Source organism: Canis lupus, chromosome 5 (genome assembly GCF_003254725.2).
Source record: "Canis lupus dingo isolate Sandy chromosome 5, ASM325472v2, whole genome shotgun sequence".
Taxonomy (NCBI): Eukaryota; Metazoa; Chordata; class Mammalia; order Carnivora; family Canidae; genus Canis; species Canis lupus.
In genome coordinates, this window is record NC_064247.1 from 57,502,638 (window position 1) to 57,522,082 (window position 19,445).

General features: G+C 61.4%; 2 protein-coding genes across 2 annotated transcripts in view; one reads left to right on the forward strand and one right to left on the reverse strand.

Annotated features, from left to right (window-relative positions):
• Positions 1-2,211: 2,211 nt before the first annotated feature.
• PANK4 (pantothenate kinase 4 (inactive)) lies at positions 2,212-17,708 on the reverse strand. The gene is made up of 19 exons (XM_025427432.3): positions 17,357-17,708; positions 13,258-13,340; positions 12,724-12,938; positions 12,028-12,211; positions 11,684-11,776; positions 11,219-11,372; positions 10,948-11,129; positions 10,304-10,385; positions 9,591-9,691; positions 7,468-7,623; positions 6,742-6,854; positions 6,322-6,409; positions 5,419-5,570; positions 4,453-4,508; positions 4,274-4,323; positions 3,782-3,886; positions 3,359-3,459; positions 3,177-3,245; positions 2,212-2,669 (listed from the first exon to the last, which is right to left on the reverse strand). Exons 1-19 carry the CDS (start codon positions 17,478-17,480, stop codon positions 2,456-2,458), a joined length of 2,322 nt encoding a protein of 773 aa, XP_025283217.1. The 5' UTR covers positions 17,481-17,708; the 3' UTR covers positions 2,212-2,455.
• TNFRSF14 (TNF receptor superfamily member 14) overlaps positions 17,614-19,445 on the forward strand; it is a 30,627-nt gene continuing 28,795 nt past the window's right edge. Inside the window, exon 1 of the mRNA XM_049110515.1 lies at positions 17,614-17,799. The gene's annotated coding sequence lies outside the window, so the exon portion shown is untranslated. The remainder of the gene's footprint in view (positions 17,800-19,445) is intronic.

A 19,445-nucleotide genomic window follows, 5' to 3' on the forward strand; every position in this document is an offset into this window, starting at 1 on the left:
CTTTTCCTGTCGTGACTGGTTTTCTGCAGAGCAGGTGGGCGCTGAGCAGGTGTGCACATCTGCTCGGGCCTGCGCGGCTCTCGGGATGCTCCTTATATGCCCAGAGCTGCCCGGAGCACTGTGTTCCCTGCCTGACTGGTCGGTGTGTTCTGCACAGAGCCTGCTCTGTATGGACACTTTAGACTCTGGACACAATGCCAATAATCACGTTCACACTTGCTGGGTGTGGGACACCTACTCCCCCTGTGACTGTGTCCAAGCCTTCCTGGGTCAGGTCGGTGTGAGGACACCCCTGACCTCTGTCACCGAGGGCTCAGTGGGCTGGCTCCCCAGGGCCGGGGCTTTGCAGTCTCCGAGGTGCAGTCTCCTCCTCTCCCCCCTCCAAGCCCCACTCTTGTGGGGGTAACCTCAGCCCTGGGCAGGGACCCCAGGCTGCAGGAGCTGCCCCTTCCCAGAAGGCTAAACGCACACAGTGCCCCTTCCCGGGAGGTGGGAGGCCAGCCCACCCCTAGGGAGTCTGTGCCTGGGCTTGTCCCTCACCCTGGCATCAGGCCTCTGCAGGCACCACCTGGTGTGCCGGGGACCACCGAGGACCTCTTCGACAGGCTGTGCCCTCTTGGCAACAGGCAGTGGGGTTGGCTGGGGAGGCCTTGGGTCCCACGCCAGATCAGCCCTGCGGGAGGGTGGGCGCCTGACACAAGGCATGTTCTCCCTGAGGTTCTCTCTGTGGCCCCAGGGACCTGTGCAGCCCCTTGCCCACTCTTAGCCAAGGCCTGGGTAGAGGGAGTCTGCTGGCCCCACACACCTCCCCAGACCCAGCAGGCCCCTCCTCAGGTAGACGGGGGAACACGTTTGTGGAAAGTGGTGCCTGAAGGCCACACGTAGGGCACCTTGGAGGTTGGCCTGGCCTCCATGGCCCCTAGGATCTGAGGCGCGGTGAGGTGGGGCAGCTGGATGAGTCAGCGGGGGGGCTGTGGGCCAAGGTGGGCTGGGCTGGCTGCCAGGGCTCCCAGGGATGGTGCCCTGTGTCCTTGTGAAAAGCAGGGGCCAATCCTTGTCCAACCCTGGACATGGTTATGTTCTGGGGGCTGGGAAGCCTGGTCTGCCACAGAAGAGTGCCTGGCAGTAGGGTGGGTGCCCTCACCATGTGGCTCTGCTAGGTGACGCTGGGTAGGCCAGTCAGCCCTGAGGGCTGGGCAGGGCAGGAGGGAGGACCTGCGGGGGCATCTTGACATCAGGCTGAGTGGGGCTCTGGTTGGACTTAAAGCCTCCCGGGTGCCTGTGCTGGGCCCCTCTGCGCCAGGCTGGCCAGTGCTGCTCCCCACCAGGAAGCCAGGGACGGAGAACAGTCAGGCCCGGGAAGGGCACACACAGGTGGCCACAGCCTGCCCAGCTGTGTCAGGGTGTCGGCTGGGCTGGGGAGGTGCGGGGCCAGACCGTGGTGGGGCGTGGGCATTAGCAGGGACACTGCAGGGGCCCTGAGGCTGGCTGCCTGTAGGGACACAGACCTGCCTTGGCCAAGTGGCAGCTACGAGCCACCTGCATGTGGGGCTGGAGTGACACATGTGGGGTCACTGGGGGGGGGGGGTGCCTGGAATGGTGCAGGAGTGGTCACAGCCCCACGTGAGTGTGTGGAGAGTGGGGACGTACTGGCTCCCTGATGACTGAGCAAAGCCCCGCCTAGCCTGCACATGGGGAAGGGGCAGCACTCAGGGCTGAGCCCAGTGGGGCGCCCGCCATGGACAGGACTCCGGGCCTGGGCCCACGGTCACATGGTCAGGTCAGCTCTGAGCAGGAGTGTGTGCAGCCACCAAGGCCCTGCGAATCCTTGATGGCCTTCATGGCTGCCACTCTGAGGCAAGAGTGCGGCTTGGCACAGCCACACGGGGCAACCTTCCCTAGACAGACGCGCTGATGGGAGGCTCCTCCCTCTGGACAGGGGTCGGGGGCAGTGACGCAGGATGGCCCACAGGCTCACAGCCAACCTAGGGCCTCTGGGAGCGAGCAAAGGGAAGGGCTGGCAGGACTCGCTGTCTGTGAAACCACACGGCATGGTCTGACGTCACTCCAGCCTCTATTTGGTGTGGGCCCCCAGCCCCTGCCGCCCTGTCAGAGACACGTGCGTGTATTTACATCTATACATATATATGTGTGTGTGTGTGTGTGTGTATATATATATATATATATATATATATACACACACATAAAAGATTATTTCACAGTTAAATATATTCCAATACGAATGTCTCACTGGACAAAAGTCGCGTCTCCCACCACGAACACGGCAGCATCACAGAAACCCCAACGCCACAAGCGCCATGCTCACACCTGGGCGCACCTGCCCGGAGTCATAGGCGCGCGACATAAATACTCTGATTTGAACTTGGTTTCCCTGTTGCAGTCGAAATACATTCCTGACAAGCGACGAGCGGAACAGTCTGGCAAGGCAGGCACCTCACTCAGCCGGAACCTCGTACTTGAAGATGACGCTGAAGAGCCGGCCACCCAGCCGCTCAGCCAGCCAGGAGTTCTTGATGACAGCCAGCTTGAGGCTCTCACAGCGCAGGGCCGCATAGTAGTTGGTATGGACAGCGCGGCCCATGCCCTCGATGACCACCAGGTCTGCACCTCGCTCCCGAACCAGCACGGCCAGGCCCTTGTCCAGGCGGCTTCAGGAAGGAAGGGGGCGGTGAGCAGGCAGGCGGGACCTCACCCTGAATGCAGCTGCCCCCTGGCCCCGCCCCAGGTGGACTCCACGCCCTGCCTCCTCACAAGGGCAGTGCCTGGCAAGGATGCCTGGGGCCCCCAGCCCTTGGCTCAAAGCACGGCCCTCGGGTCTGTTGCTAGAAAGCGGGCCCTTTGCAATCCGGGCCTGACCACGCTTCTCCACGTGGGACCCTAAAGGTTCTTCCTCCTTTCAAGGAGGTGAACTCCCTGTTCTTGGTTGGTTAATGGTGGGCCCGAGGAAGGGAAGAGGTTGGCTCAAGAACTGTCCCAGCTGCAGGCCAGTGGTCAATGGCCAGGCTCTCACGCTCTAGGATCCCCAGTGTGGTGACTCCATCGTTTGAGCCGTCTGTCTCCTCCCAGATGAGGCACACCCCACCAAAGGGCTGTGGCCTTCAGCTGCCCGAACACGTACTGGGGGCCCAGGCGTGCGTGCAGGTGTCTTGGGGTACCTGAGGTCCAGACACGGGGAGCTGGAGCCCGTCTGCATCAGCAACAGCCTCTCCTCTCTGAGTGCTGAGCTGCCAAGCATAGGGGGTCGGTTGGTGCCCGTGAGCTGGTACCCAGGGGACTCCCACCATGCCTGTACTTCTCCATGCGGGGCTCCCCCAGCCCCCGGTACCTGGCCACTTACTGAACAACAGGGTCCATGGCTGCGATGCGCTCAGCCACAATGAGGGACTCGCAGTAGGTCACGTCATTCAAGGCGGGTCCTGAGTTGCACGCCAGGATGACCTGTAGCGGGATGCCCCCAACTCTGTAGGGACCTTGGCCACAGCCCGGCACCAAGCCAGTGTTTACTTGCCCGCCCACCCAGCGCTGCCGGCTGAGAAGCAGGACACCCGATGACCTCTCACTGCTTAGTGGCCTCCAGGGGGGCCAGATCCTGGCTCGGGATGAAGACGGCCCCAGAACACTGCAGTCAGGCTGACCCAAGGTCCGCGGCATAACAAGCCTCACCCGCACCTACCTGCCCCACACAGAGGCCACGACGGCGCCAACCCCACTGCAAGTGGAGGGCCCAGGGCAGGGGTCCCGCCGCGGCCTGGACGCTCACCTCCGTCCCTCTAGAGAGAAGCTCCCTGACAAAGGGGAAGACTCCCAAAATGACGTCTATTCCACTGTTATCTGCGAAAATTAAGGCACATTTGTGAGGGGGCCCCTGTAAGACAAAACCAGGACGTTCAGTTGGGAACAGGCGCGTCCAAGCGTTGCAGACACCTCCGCACTCCACACTCCCCGCAGGCTGAGGCTGAGGGCTGCTGGCTCCCGCGGGCGCTGGGGTGCCGGGGGGGAGGGCGCCTGTGCCTCTTCCAGAACCGTGGCCCCAACGACCTCTGAGCCACGGCCACTGACCTAACTGGTAGAGCCTGCAAGAGTCAGGCTGGAGCAGGGGGCAGTGAGCTCAGAGCTGCAGCGTGAGACTCCTGGGGGCCCTTGGCACCTCGCCCTGGGGCAGCCCCGTGCCACTTCCCGCAGCCCTCCCTGCCTCCCAGGCCTGGAGAGCACGGACTGGCCCCAGGACAGAGGTGGGGACCTCGGTGTGTACCTTCAGTCTCTGAAGCCACTTGCTATAGGAGTCCACGAGCCACGGCCGCTCTGTGGGACACGGACACGGTTAGCCACACTGCCCCGCAGCATGGTCCCCTCCTGCAGCTGCCCCCCTTGTGACACCCCCCCTGCAGGGTGGGGGCTCTGGTGCAGGTGGGGAGCCCTGGGCATCCCTACCTTGCAGCTTCATCTTTGCCTCCTCAAAGCCAAACTGGGGATCAGACTCGAGGACGCTGCATGGGGAAGAAAATAAGTCATGGAAACCCTCAAACCTTAGCTCACAGCATTCACTGTAGAGCCCAGAGGAAGCATCTCCCAAAGTGGACGGGTGTGTTAGGATCCAGAGTGGGGAGGTTGCCTGCCACTGGCTGGCAGTGCTCACATGCCCCAGAGCAGGGGGTCTGGGGTGCTCTAGAACACGCATGTACTATGGGACCGGGGTAGGGGGCGGGACGGAGGGTCCTGAGTGCATGGCAGCCTCCAGTAAAGCCCTGGGTCAGTGCCAGGCCCCAGCTTCACCCCACACACGCCCCAACACGCCACCTAAAGGGACGAGTGATGGGGGGAGTGGCTTTACTCCACGTTGGAGAGGATGCCCTGGCTGGACCCAGCAAGGGCCAAAGACAGGACACCAGGTAGGGGATAGTGTCCTGCAAAGGGAGAGGCCCTGCTCTGTGGTGGGCAGGCCAGCTGGCAGGGCCCAGGGCTGGGTTGGTGGTGCCACTCCCTCAGAGCCCCAGGAAACCCTCAGCGCCCCCAGACTGACAGCCCAGGCACAGGTGCTCAGGGAGGCTGAGGCATGTATCCCCACTTGAGTCTGCAGGCTCCTTCTCCCAATTTCAAACGCTAAGTATTGTCTGATTCCCACTCTAACATGCAAACCCTGGGTTTGGATTTCTACCTCTGAAAATATCAGCCCCCAAATCCACACTCCAGCCCTCTGTCTGCCTGCTCTTGACGGGCCCCAAGCAACACCCAGTGTGCTGGGACCCCGTCTCCCCACTGCCACCTCTTTGGGGCGGGGCTGGGGCACCACACGTGGTCGAGGGGGACAGGATGGCTGTGGTCCTGGGCTCACGCCGGGAAGAGCAGGCAGGGGCAGGGCTGAAGCGTGGAGAGGCCGTGAAGGCAGCGGGCACCTACTCAGAGACAGCTTTCGCTCCCCAGTCGAAGACGTTCCCCGCCAGCAAACCTTTCACCAGGGCCAGCTGCCTCTCCTCCCAGCCCAAGGCGTCCAGACAGCGGATCACCCTCGGGAAGCACTTTAGCGCGACCCCGTTTTCCTTCTGCTTGACCTGTGGGGAGAGGCGAGAGTTGGTCAGGGAGGAAGCTTGCGTCCCCAGGCCCTTGGCAGCCAGGGCAGAGGGAGGGCGCCCTGCTGCAGACACTGCGGAGATCACCAAGAACCCGCTCTGGGGGGGACAGAAGGCCCAGCGCACTGTCACAGGAGCTCTAGCAAACCAAGATGGTAACATCTGCTGATTTGGAAGAGTGCAGCCGCAGGCAGGAGTCAGCGGCATCCAGGCTCATGCACGCTTGACCCGCACCGAGTGCGTGAGGCTCAGCAGGGCTTTGGGCCCAGTATGGCTGTGCTGCGGGCCTGGGCTGGGCAGAGAAGGGCCGCGAAGGATGACTCAGACCACCCAGGCGCCTGGTGCCCCATCCCCAGACGCCCCATCCGAGGGCCAGGGTGGCAGGAACTGGTGGGCAGCGCTGGCTTTGAGCCCCTGGCTGTCATGCCCCAGCACACAGCCTCCTGGGCAGAATGGCCCATGGAGGAGGGTGGCACCTCTAGGCCACCTGCCAGGCTCTGGCTGGCGTGTTGCCTTTCAGGGCAGGACTGGTGTCTACAAATGCCAACTCTGTGATGGTCAGCAGACCTCACCCAACCAGAGACAGGCGACCCTCCAATCCTCAGCTCCGTAGCTGGCGCTGCCAACCAAGAAGCCACCCCACACTCCCACGAGGTGGGCTAGGCCCTGCCTGTTCCCTGCTACCCGTGCCCCCCTCGCAGGTGCCAACCCTGCATGGGAAGGTGGCACTCACTTTGGAGTAGGGGTCTGGGAAGTTGAACTCATTCAAACAGTGCTCCCTTGTGTCCAAAAGGCTGCGCACGGTCAGGGTCCCGTAAGCACTGGGAAGAAGCAGGAGAAAGGAGCTTGGTGGGTCGATGGCCTAGCACAGTGCCCATCATGCCCCTGCCATGGAAGGCATTTTCCTGGTGCTCAGCTGCCAGTGGGAGGGTCAAAGAAACCAAGAGAGTAGGTGTGGGCAGAGGCAGGTAGAGGCAAGTGGTAGCCCAAGGACAGGCCATTGGAAGCCCAGCCCACAGGCGGGAATGTGCCTTCTCCTCCAGAGGCTGCCCCTTGGGCTGCCCACGGTAGACCTCCTGACTCACAAGGCTGCTGCCCGCACCACCCAGCTGGTTCCATGCCGGTCCTGGGCCAGGGGCAGCAGGACACTCACAAAGGCTGGTGCCGCAGGGTCTGCAGCTTGCTCCAGTACTTCTGCCGGAACTTCTCCGCCCTCTCGGCAGCATCCACTGAGCCCGGCTGGCTGGCCACTGCACGCTTCACCACCTGCCGAGCACAGGGTGGTCAGCACAGCCCCGGCTTTCACTCAGCCAGGGCCATGGTGAGAGCACATCCCCATGTACAGGCACATGGCCACTGGTGATCGGTCTCCTGGGGGCTTTGCCCCGCGGGGTGGGAATGGGGTGGCCACTAGCCCTCCACTGAAGCTTGGGGCCACACTGCCCAGGATGGGCTCCTGCCACACTGGTAGGGGACAGGTGGCTTGGGACCATATTTGGAGGCTGCGCGGGGTGCGGGGCTGGGAGCCCTCAGGCTGAGGATAGAGCCTGGGGGCCAGAGAGGCTGGGACATGTGTGTTCCCAGAGGGCCAAGAAGGCCTGAGCCAGACCAGAGCCTGGAGTCCAACTGCTACTGGCCCTGAGCCCATACACACCATGTGCTTTTGAAGCTCTGTCATTTGGTGTGCTGGTGAGAAATGTGAGGACCCAACAAACCCCTGGGAGGCATGTTTTTCCCTGGTTAACAGAAATCACCCCCAAACTCAAACATGGATGCCACGGCCACCGGAGCCCCCGTTCTCCTTCCGCACACCTGTCGCTTGCTCCTCGGGAGCCCATGTCTCGTCCCCAGGGGCACCTGGCCCGCCCCGAGCCCTCACCCCATCCAGGGCCTCCTCGAAGCAGGTGAGCCAGTACTTGCGGGCCAGAGCGTCGTCCGTCAGGTCAACCGTGTCGGGCACGTAGGAAGACGGGTCCAGAAGGAGGGGCAGGTTGACTAGCGGCCGCTCCAGCCGGTCCATTTCCAGCAGGTCAAACTGGGATGAGAGATGAGAGATGGTGCATGCATCAGCGGGTGGTCCTTTGAGGCCTAGAGCCAGCCCCTTTGTGGGATTGGCCAGGACCCATGGTAGTGCTGCGGCCTCAGGGGACAAGCCCGCTCTTCCCGGGTCTGCCCAAACCCACAGAGGCCACCTCCTCCCAGTGGCTCTGTTGCTTTTCCTGCACTAGAGTGGTCCCCACAGCTGGGGGCTCCTGCACCAGGGTGTGGTCATGCTTTCACTCCCCATTTCTGCCACTCAAGGCTCCACAGGTGTGGTCCCCACTCACGGCCCAGTAGGCCCTTATTCTGTGACCCCCTGGTATACCAGGCCCTTGGCAAGGCTACGGGGAGCCCATGGGGCAGGCAGTCCAGGCTTCCACCAGCTCCTTGCTCCCCACAGCACGGGTGCCCAGCACACAGCCTGTGTCTGAAACCAGCTCTCTTGGCCTCATGGAGGGGCCTAGGGTCCCCTCATGGCCGATGTGTGACTGGTGGCTGCCGGCGACAAGTATGCCCTCCAGCAGTTCTAAAGGTGTGGTTGCTCAACCAGCTGGCGGTTTGGCGTTTCCAATAAGACCGAAGCCAGTGTGTGCGCACACCTGAACTCTGCACGTGCCTGGCAGCCCTCCCCCTGCTCTCTGGAGAAGCATCCACTGCACTCCTACAATCGTCCCTTGTCTGCCGATGGCCTACTGACTGGCAAGCTATGAGGGTGAGGAGCAGGTGAGCTCTGCGCCTCGGCGTCTGCACAAGAGGAGCCACCACAAGGAGACAAACCGGCTTCTGGATGCTCCTGAATCACAGGAAGGTCAGCAACGAAATGGCTGGTATATCACCAGGCGATGAAGGGAAGTGGATGGTTTTCCATCTCTGGGGCCCTGGCCTGGTCTTCAGGGGCTCCCCTGCTGTCTTGACAAGTAGGAGTTCAAACCATAGCTGTTCCTTGGGTAGGCTCCACCCACCCCTCTGTGAAGCGTGCAGGCTACGCAGAGACCCAGCGCAGGAGGTGTGTGTGGTGCTGAGCATCAGCTCTGATACACACGTCTCTTGCTCACGTATCCATTTGGCTTCAGGAGTCCTAAGACTAGAATCCACACTGCTCCCCCAGAAATCACAGATACAGAGGCCCATCGTGTGCCAGTCACGTGCTCCAGCCAGGCCCGAGGTGTGGGGATGTAGGGGGATGCTTTCCCTCCTGGGAAGTCACGATTATATCACACACATTCCTGCGATGCTTATGCCAACTAGGAAGAGAATCTGTGTCCACAACTGAAAATCAGCTGTGTCCGAAGAGCCAGCAGGCCGGTTCCGAAGGCGGCGTTTTAACTTGTGTGCCCAACTAGTCACTTCGATTCGTCCAGCTGGTTCTCCAGCCTGGTGCCTGAGTTCTGCTAAGTACCCAGTGACTGACAGGAGTAACACACCACTTGGGGGATGATCTCAAGAAGCTCATGATCCCCCAGGATGAGCTATGGTGGCAGCATCTTGCTTCTGGCTGACACTAGGCCTGGCCAGAGAACCTCTCTCTGCCCACTCAGCAGGCTGGAGGACCCCTGCCCAGTCACGTGGGTGTCTCCCCAGCTGGAGATAGAGGACCGGGCAGGAAACCTCCCGAGACTGCAGACTGTCCTGTATGGTTTGAAACCATCAGGCAGAGAACGTGGTCTGAGAGAAGGGGCCTGGGTTGGTGCCTGCAGCTCTGGGTTTTAACCTTGATTCTGCTGTCACTGGTGCCACAATCCTGGGGAAGCACATTCCATATTCTCCCTGCATACGTAGGGGCTGGATGGTATGGTCTTGGGGCTCCAGCAGAACATTTGGAAAACACAGAAATGCTAAGGCCCTGAGGAGGGAAGCAAATGCCCGTGCCTCTCTTTTGCCCCAATGTCCACAGCTGGTCAGCGGCCAGTCTGCCCCAGGAGAGGGAATCTTGGAACCAGACCCAAAGGACCCCACACTTACGGTGCCACTCCTCGCCCGCTGTGTCGGGCAGAGCTCTGGGGATGAGCTCATCAGCCCGGAGCTGCCTGCGTAGTTCTCTCCCCAGCTGTACTGGTTAGGGTCTAGAGTGGGGAGAATTGGGTGTCACCCCAGGGCTACCACACTGTGCCCTCACCCCAGGACGGCCCGACCACCGCTGAAGGTCCCCACAGCCCCTGGGGGAGCCTGGGGGTCGTGCTATGGCACTGTGTGCTCTCACCAGCACCGAGACCTCATAAAATGATTACAGGGACCTTCCCAAGCTTCTTAGAACAGCCTTCCCTGCCTCTCCCAATCACACCTCTCAAGCATCCTTCAAAGAGGGCAGGCTACCAAAAAGTCAGAGCTTGTCTGACGGTAAGGAGGCAGGAGGGAGGTGGAGGAGGGCCACCCACCCTGGCCCCTGCCTGGAGCCCTGGTCACCCATGAGCTAGATACCCCCTGGGGTTGGTCACACGGCACACAGATGACCCCTCAGAGGAACTGCCGCAGAGGGCTAGCCGCCCGCCCCCAACCCCGGCCACTGCTATGAAGGGCCCAGCGTGTCCAGCACATGCCACTCAGGCCCTGGATTCCAGAGGGAGACCTGCTCCCACAGCCTCTGAGGCCTGGTAGCTTGCTCCACACCTGTCACTGCACATACCCTGTGTTGCCCCGACGTGACCACAGGCCATCACCATGGTTGCTCTACTCACTGTCTTGCTCCGCTCCTTTGAGAAATGCTCCGATGGCTCCCAGGTAGCCTTCGTGTCTCAAGAACAGTGCCTGGACTTCCCCCTGCCACAGCAAGACCCCACCTGAGCTGGCCTCACCATCACACGAGGGAAGTCTGGGCGGTTTTAAACCAACTTGACCCAGGTGGCCCCTCTCTATGCAGCAGAGACTTCCTGAAAACCTCTGCCACACATTGGTCAGACAAACTGCATTCAGTGCAGAACTTAAAAGCTTGACATTTGCAGAAATCTGAGTGTAAAGAACTTCTTCCACAAAACTAACACCCCCCTATCACCCCACTTGGCAGATGCTGTGAGCCCATCTGCAGGCCCAGCTCAGAGCAGTCCTGTGGAACGAAAGCCATGTCGGCGCTTGCATGCAGCTCATCTACAGTGGGAGACAGGCCTCATGCCCAACTCAGAGATGGCCAGGGTGCCCGGGTACGGGATGTTGGCACTAGCCAGAGGAGAGAGGCGGGGGCGCGGTGCCCTGCTGCTGGGCTGCCTGCCCTGGGCCCCCCTGCACCTCTCCATTGGCAGGCATCAAGGACACTGGTGCCCACGCCAAGGATCTGGGAAGAGGGAAGCCCGGGGTGCCGGAGGGGGAGGAAGTGGCACTCCAGTACCTTGGAGAAGAAGTTAATGCTGTAGGTGATGGTGCGCATGGTGACCGGGTGGCCCCGGATGAAGAAGCCGCCGAAGTACACCCTGTCCAAACAGTGTAGCTTTGCGTAGAGGCAGGCGAGCTGCCCAATGTCATTGCTGATCATGTGCAGCAGGCTCTTGGCCATGTCCTCCTTGGAGAACTCTGGGAAGGGGCAGAGGCAGGGTGCTGCTGGGGGGCCGGGCCCATGACGGGGAGCCAGCGCACGGAGGGCATCGGCAGGGGCCCGGTACCTCTGTCGGCGGTGGCCGACTTCCCAAAGCTACTGGCGATGAGGTTGCCGCTCAGCCCCAGGGTCTGGTGGGCCCCACCGTACACGTCCTGCACCAGCATGTCCACATTGGCGTGCTGGCCCTTGGAGGCCAGGTGCAGTAGCTCATCGAACTTCTGTGGGGACAGGGCAGACGGAGGTGCGTGCGGTGTGGGGGCTGCTGGGGTTCCCGAAACCGAGCCCACGTGGAGGGGCAGGCAGTGTGCCAGGCTGAAAGGTGCTCCTGTGTCATCAGACCAAAGGTGGGGAGAGGGAGGCAGGGCTCCACAGACATCCCCCGGGCAGACTGGCTGTTCTCACAACCATCCTGCAGTGACCAGGAAACCACTGCCACCTTGGGCCCCACGGTCACAACCCTCTCCTGGGAAAAGTCTGGGACACGGGACTCAGTGCAAAATTAGGAGTGACTCTCTGTAGCCTGGGATACCTTTGTTTTGGTGAGCAGAGCCCCAAGGCCCCAGAAGGTGCCACCGCCGATGGAGCTGCCACCGATCCACTCAAATCTGTCCTCTGTCTCCACCTGGAAGTGCAAGCGCAGCTGAGTGAGTGAGTGGGCCCAGATGACAGGTCCCCAGACATGGGTGACACCACTCCTGAAGGCCAAGTCTGGGCCTCCCGCCTTCCCCCAACAGCCTGCACCAGCGCCCTCCAGGTAGCCGCGTGCCCGTGATCCCCAGAGCCAGAGGGGGTTGCCCAGCCTGCTCCAACATGGCAGGCGCCCCAGCGATTGCTGCCCAGTCCCCACGCACCGCCCCGCGAAGCACGCCTCACCTTCACGATAGAAACTCCAGAACCGATGTTGACCAACAGATACGGGAAGATGTTGGGGTGATTGGTCTGGAATTTGAACTCAGGGTCGGAATCTTTCTGATACACGAAGGCCTCGTGTGGGATGTTTTTCAGCACAAAGTTGCAGCCTTTGATCAAGCAAGTCATCACGTCCTCCTTGTCCACTCTACAAAGGATGGAGCCTGGCCACTGAAAACGCCATGGGCCACAGAAGGGCCCTCTGCCACTGTACGGTGGCTCCAACGGCTCATGCACCAGGGACTCTCCCGGATCACTGCCCCCTGCCCTGGCCGAGCTCAGCTTCTGACTTGGACAGGCACACGCAGCCTCAAACACAGCCCCTCACACCGTCCCCCTCCCTTTGGCCCTGCACATGGCTTCTGACGGGCCAGTTGTGTGCACCGTGAGACCCAGCACTCTGCGACGGTACAAACGGCCCTGACCTCAGTCTCCATGCAGGCCACCCCGTCAGAACCTCCGCTCCAAAAGCACAGGGGAGCACTGCTGCAGGAGCAGGGTGCCCTTCCCTCCTTGCTCCCCCAGCCCTGCCTATGGTTCGGCCACTAGAAGCCTCCTGCCAGCCCAGCCAGAGTCTAGCCCCAGGGTGGGTGTGGGAGCCCCAGCCAAGAACCAAGGCCAGTGGCTCTGTGCCCTGCAGCCCCCATGGCCCCTACTGACCTCAGCCGTAGCTTCTCTTCTATGAGGTCCTTGAATTTGTATGCCCCGCCCCCGGTTGCCTGGATGACTTTTGTCTCAGTGTTAACGAGGTGGTCTTTGATGAAGTCCAGGCAGGCTTCTATGTAGGTGTTCTCGAACTTGACAAAGTGCAGCCTGGCAGTAACCTCCTCCTGGACAGAGATCTCGTAGGGCGGCTCGTGGTCCTGCTCTGCGTCCTGGGGATATAGGGTGAGGGTCTGTGTGTGCTGCCCATAGGGAGGGAAAGATGTGGAGATGAGGGCCCCGAAATGGGCACAACTCTCAGTGCCAAGTTCAGGTGGGAGGGGTGGGGAGGGAGCCGGTGTGGGTGCTCCTGCCAGGGTCCTGAAGAGAAGGGGCCTGAGCCAGGCAGCACGGAAGGATTTCAGTACTAGGAACGTCCAGGAAGCTAAGCCGATGTGGGTGAGCAGCAGAGGGGGGGCAAACAGGAAATGAGAGCATTGTGTGGCCTGGGGCACCCCCTCACCTGCCAACCCAGCCTGCTAGGCAACTTACCTTGCCGGAGTAGTCAAAGGACCGCACTCTGGCAACTTTGTGCTGCACAGTGGAGTAATAGGCCAGCTTGGTCAGTGAACCCCCTGGGGGGAGACACAGACAGAGCAAATTCAGGAGCTGGCCAGGGTGAGGGACCGAGGCTCATCTGCCCACACAGTCTCCTCTGCCAGGCTGGGTCCTGTGCATAAGGTGCTTGGTGTTACTTGGACTTAAAACTCTGCGGGGTGCCAACCAGAGGAAAGGAACCAACAGTGAGGCCCAAACACTGCTGTCTCTGAGAAAGCCTGTGCCATCTCAGGTCCCGGACCAAACCGGGCTTGAGACTGTCCGTTTCCCCTCCGCATCAAGTCCTAGAGGAGAAAGAAAAGCATCCTGTTTCCAGGAGGTCTCAGCGATCATTAGTGATTCAGAAAAATTCTGTTTCAAACTTTGATCTTGAAAATTACCCAAAGAAAAAAACTGGAAAATGCCAGTTTCATTGACAAGCACACCTGACTATCTGTGGTAACAAGAAGGAAGCGATAAAAGGAGTATTCTCCAAGTGTGGACAGGCAGAAAGAGGGGGCCTTCCCCAGAATGCTCTAACAGTCTACCCTCTCACAGCTCTGGGCTGGGAGGCCACACAGGGCAGCAGGGTCTCCTACCCCAGGCTAGCCCTGGGACACCCTGGGAAGCTCAGCATCAAGGAGCAGGAGAGGCCTTCATTTGCCCAAAACACATTTCAAGGCCAGTTAAAAAGACATTCCGAGCAGTCACTTTCAGATCTACAGATGGAGGCGGCAGGTAAACCCGTGCAGGACGGCCCTCGATGGCGGGGACGAGGAGGAGCAGAGGCTTGGCGCCACAGGACAGCTCTGAAACCAAGCCGGTTCTTGTGGGCCGGCCAGGTGAGACAGAGCCCTATTTGAGGGGGAGACAGAAGCTAATCTCTTGACAGCTGCTCTGTGACACAATCCCAAGGGGATATAAGAGAAACACTCCAGGCAAAAAAACATCTGAGGGCTGAAGCTCATCCAGGTAACAGAAGCCTGAGGCTGAGAGCAAGCGTTCGAGCCTACCCGCCGGAGCCACCGGCCCGCAGTGTGGACAGGGCCTCCCAGGACAGCCGAGACCTGCCCTTGGCGAGCCCTGGTCAGTTCACCCCGGCACAGGCTTACTCTCATTCCTACACCCTGGGCTTTAGAGGCAGAACTCAGGTCTTAAGCCTCCTTATCCCTCCTCCCTTCCCCCAACCCCGGCCTGGCCTGGAGCGTCCTTCGCTCTGTGAGTTAACTGTTTCCTAAAAAGGCAGGCAACGCAAAGGGATGAAGATACACTTTGAGAAACTTTTCAAAAGTTATCATAACAAATTCCCAGGTCAGAGAGATCCAGTTTCAGGTTGCATTTCTTTTTGAGAGCTTTAAATCACAACCTAAATACGAGGTGTGGAGAGCTGTGGGGGCTGCCATGGGAGGTGACTTCGTGTCTGCGTGCCCCATACCGTGCATCCCACATGGGGCAATGCCCAGCAGCCTGTACCCCCAGAAGAGGGAAGAGACAAGGGTCTGGGAAGTGAGTGGGGACGTGCAAAGTGGGGTGGTCAGCCTGAACCAGGGTGAGCTCAGAGCAGGACAGCGGGTTCTAGAAGACAGCAGGGAGCTCATCAGTTCTCAGGATCCCTAAGACTTAGTGACTGCCCATCTAGTCCCTGGCCACAAGCCCCAGTACATCACATCTAACAAGTGCAGTGACCAGGCTGGTGAATGCAGTCCTGTGCTAATCAGGGTGGGATGAGGAGAGCAAAGCTTCCCTGGTCCAGGGCCAGGAGCACCCTGACTGATCAGCTGCCTGTGTCAGTCCTCCAGCACCCAAGCCAAGACCTCCCGGGTTCATCCAGACCCTCAGGGGCTGGGCATCGGGTCATCCTCTCTTCCACCATCTCTGCCTGTCCTTCCACCTTGGGTACCAAGGCACAAGGAAACCCCAGTGCATGTCCCTGCCCTGTGGAAACCCGAAGTCAGGTCAGCTTCCATTATGTGTTGATAGAGAAAATGTCCCTGATGCTTTCAAAGCGGGGAATCCACTCAGCTGACGTGAGTGTCCGAGAGACGAACAGGCCTGCCAAGAACGTAGAGCAGCTGAGCTTCCCTGGATCAAGAGGCTTGGCTGAGGGAAGGGGAAATGGGAGAAGCCTGTTTTGAAAGCAAACTGTTGACAAGCACACTGGCTGGAGGATCCAAGTTGGAGGACCTATACCCAGGCTGTGACCTCCCACCAGCCACATGAACCTAACACGAGGTCTGTGCTTAGTAACAATGAAGTTGTCCTATGGGGATACGCAGACATGGGACCCAGAGCCGGGGGAACTTTCAAAGAGAGGAAATGAATATTGACACTAAAAATATCCTTCCAAGTGTCCTTTTCCCCGGAAACCCCACCTGGACTCACGCTGGAAGACAGGCTGCCCCAGGACCCCATGGAGCCAGGGCATGCCTCCGGGACTGCCGGAGCTCTGTGGCTACAAGCTGGCCCCCCGCCCCCGGGGCCACACAGGACCTCTCAGGTCAACCCCATGGCAAGCCAATTTTCAGCTGCACTTCGGAAACACTAAGTTCCAACTCCCTCCCATGGAGCAGACCCCTGGTTGTGAGTGCAGCATGACGTCTGGACGTCTGGGCTCTCAGGGCTCTCGGAGCACACCCCTGACCGGGCTGCTACCACATCAAATGGGCCTGTCTCAGAAAGCAGGCACAGCAGGGCCCTGGGGGAGGTCTGGCTCCTGATGACCCCCTAAGCGGGGCCTCCAAGCTTACGGTTGGCTGCAAACATGCAGCCAGGCACAAGTCTGATCAGGTCCCACACCCCTCGCGGGGTGTGCATACCTGCCACCAGGTCAGTGCTCTGAAGCACCGCCCCTGACACCGCAGCAGTCTGCAAGGTGAGAACGCAGGAGCCAGCCCACCTTCCCACTGTCAGGGCTCCTACCTCTCCAGAGGACGCCTTCCCCCACCCAAGCCCCACACATCAAAGCCATCCTCATGAACAGGGGCGTGGCCCACGCATCACAGGCCAACAGCTCCAAGGGGTCAGTCCGGGTCTCCCTGGGACATCCCAACTAGAGGAGAGAGGCACACCTGTCCACTTTCAACAGGTCAGGCGTCTTACAAGTGGCCAGGGCCGCCCTGCTGGTACCAGGCATGAGCGCCCACACTTGGCTGCTGGCAGGACCAGCATACAGAGCCCCAGCAGAGATACTGAGCCCCAGCAGGGGAGAGCTGTGTGAGGCCGCTGGCCTGCTGCGGGAGGCCCCGGCGGCGGACAGTAGGACAAGGCCTCAGGCCCCGTGTGGTCAGGGGCAGAGGGCCGAGGGCCCAGCCCGCCCAGATTCCAGGCCCACCTGGCCCTTACAGCTGGTGACCTTACACTGCTTGGCTGCCTCTGCCCTCCGCGTCCTTCTCTGTGAAAGGGGGCAGCGGGGAGGTTCCGGCGCCGGAGTGGGCTGAGGGCCTGGGGCGGGCCTGGGGCGGGCAGGTCGGCAGGCTGGGTGGGGCCCTGGGGGCACCCTGCGGGCCGCGCGGCACAGGGGGATCCTGAAGGGTGCCAGCGCGGGCCCCACATCCTCGTCCAGGGCCTCCCAACTCCCGCCGCAGGCCAGCCGTCCAGGAGCTGAGGCCGTGCCGGCGGGAGGGCTTCGGGCTGGGCCCCGGCGGGCAGCCCACCGACGATTCCCGCGGCCCGAGGTGTGGCCGCCGCCCGCCCTCGGCGCGGCCCCACAGGCGGGCCCCGGACCCCACTCGTGGCCCGCACAGGCCCCGCCCGGCAGCCGACCCTCCAGAGGTGGGCCACCGAGGGGTCGCCGGGCCGCCCGCCTCTCCGCGCTGGACTACGAGGCCCGGCGTGCCCCGCTCCGGCCGCGCGGCGCCTGCCGGGAGCTGTAGTCCGGCCGCCGCGGGGAGCGCGGGCGCCGGCGGCCCGAGGACTACAAGGTCCGACAGGCTGTGCGCGCCGGCGGCCCGCGCCCCGCCCTTCGTCCTTGCCACCGCCCCCGGCCCGCCGGCTCCGCCGCCGGCGCCCACGCCCGCCGCGCGCCGTCCCGCTCCCGGCGCCCGTCCGCGGCTACCTATGTCAATGGCGAAGCGCTTGGCGTTCTCCAGATTGCGGAAGATCTCGTCGGGGGGCAGCGTGATGCTCTTGTCCAGGCTGTCCCCGCTGCTCCCGCTGCCGCTCGCTCCACGCTCCGCCATTTTGAATGTGCCCGGCCAGCCTAATCATCTATGGAGATATATGCGCATATATTTGACTGCTAAACGCCTTCCGCGCATATATTATGCTAATGAGGCGCCCGGGCCCGCCCCTCCCCGCCCGCCCCTGTGGTCCCGGCAGCGGGAGGGCCACTGGGCCTGCCTGCGCGGGGTCCCCGAGGCCGTTGGACCAACACAAGACGTCTGGACTGTTGTCTTTGTTGCTCTTTCAACGAGCTTGCCAGATGCTGACGTCCAGCGCTCTGAGCGAGTGCAAAGGAGGCCCCTGAGGCTCGAGACCTCCCAACACCGGCCTCTTTCAGTGAGTGCGGCGCATGACCTACCAGCACGGAAGGGTTGTGGGTTGCAAAAGCCCCATGCGAAATAGGGGTGTTGGGGACGCTGCTCTGCAGGCGCCCCCAGCGCAGGGTGGACGATGCACTGGCAGCTGGAGAAGACACTCACTCTGATGGGGAGGTCTGCAGAGAGTGCAGGGGAAAGCAGGGCAGCCTGCCTGGAGGAGGCTGCCTTTTGGCAAAGCAGGGGAGTCTATGGGAGTTTGCAGGGAACTAGCTGACACGGTTCCAGAAGTTGGAGCATGGACACAGATGGTGGTGGGGGCGGGTTTCAGGGCCAGTCCCTGGGAAGCTTCTGATGTCTAGGAGATCCTTGAGAGATGTGTCTCCCTCCAGGGCACTGGACCCAGCCGGTGTTGGCGTCTCTAAGGTGGCTTTGGCAACTGACTCCAGGGACCCTGGGTTTGGTACTAGTGTCTCTGGACTTCAGCCCCCTTATGAGAATTTCAGCGGCTGCCTGGCAAGGCCTGGCCTGTGGAGTAGCAGGCTCCAGCAGTGCCCAGGGGAGGGGCTGTGGCTTCAGCACATCAGGCAGAGGCTTGGGGAGAGGCAGCCTCGCAAAAGTCTTCTAAGAGGTGGGTGTGCCCGGTGGAAGAGTGCGGAGGGTCTGCTCCCAGAGGGTGCAGGCCTGGAGCACCAAGGACCCTGGGGTGCGGGGGGGGCGTTGTGGGTCTGGCCAGGAGGCCCCCCTTCCCGGGCAGGGACATGCCTACCCAACCTGCAGTATGCTGTGTGGCAGGCACTGGGCTGGCCTGGAGAGGGCGCCCTGGATTTTCCCACTCAGAGTGGCCAGAAAGGGATTGTGGTGGGGGTGGGGGGGGGGGTGGGCAGCAGGGAGGAAGGACGCCAGGCTGAAGAAATGTGAAAGCCTCTTGGCCCCACATCCAGCTCCTGGGCCCTTTTAGGCTCTTGCAGACTCACCCAGCATCCACAGTCTGCCTAAAAATAGGTGCCCTTTCGGAGGCAAAGGACTGTCCTTGGCAGGTTCAGCATCAGCACTGCCTGTTTCAGCCCTGGGGAGCGGTGGGCCTGTGGGGAGGATGGGGTAGGACTAGCCAAGCAGGGGCTCCCAGCAGCTCATCCAGGGACGGGGGCTGCTGGCCATGCAGGAAGGCCAGGGTGGAAGCCAACCCCTTCTCCCATGTGTGTGGTAGTGGGGGCAGCTAAACCCCTTTTGCTGCAGCAAGAGCTCCAGGGCAAGCTATGGTCTTTGCATCCCCCTCAGCTGAACAGAGCGGGAAGGTCCTGTAGCTGTCACTTTACTCCCCATCCTCCCTGCCAGGGACAGAAACCCAGTCTCCTGCTGCACACGAGGGTGTGGTCTGTGGGGCCTGTTCTCCTGCCTGCCTGCCTGCCTGCCTGCCTCCTGTCCTCATTCATTCCCAACTTTGCTTAGTCAGGGCGAGCCCTTCTTCCTTGTCTAGAGGGTCACTGGCAATGACATGTCCCACCTGCAGTTGAGTGTCACCACAGTGTCTGCCCTGCTTTGTCCCTGCAGCCCCGCCCACCTGGTGACTGTTGAGGACACACGTGAAGCACAAGAGACGGACCCCAGATGGCTGCTTAGTCAGATTTTATTGGAAGTCGGCAGAGCAATCCCATGGGCTCCCAT

What these genes read in the sequence shown, in the direction of transcription:
- PANK4 (XM_025427432.3), bottom strand. Translation starts at nt 17,480, where the DNA reads ATGGCGGAGCGTGGAGCGAGCGGCAGCGGGAGCAGCGGGGACAGCCTG. An exon ending in GAAGAGAAGCTACGGCTGAG is followed by an intron (nt 12,212 to 12,723) that starts GTCAGTAGGGGC and finishes CATCCTTTGTAG; the next exon opens with AGTGGACAAGGAGGACGTGA. An exon ending in GTCGGCCACCGCCGACAGAG is followed by an intron (nt 11,130 to 11,218) that starts GTACCGGGCCCC and finishes GCCCCTTCCCAG; the next exon opens with AGTTCTCCAAGGAGGACATG.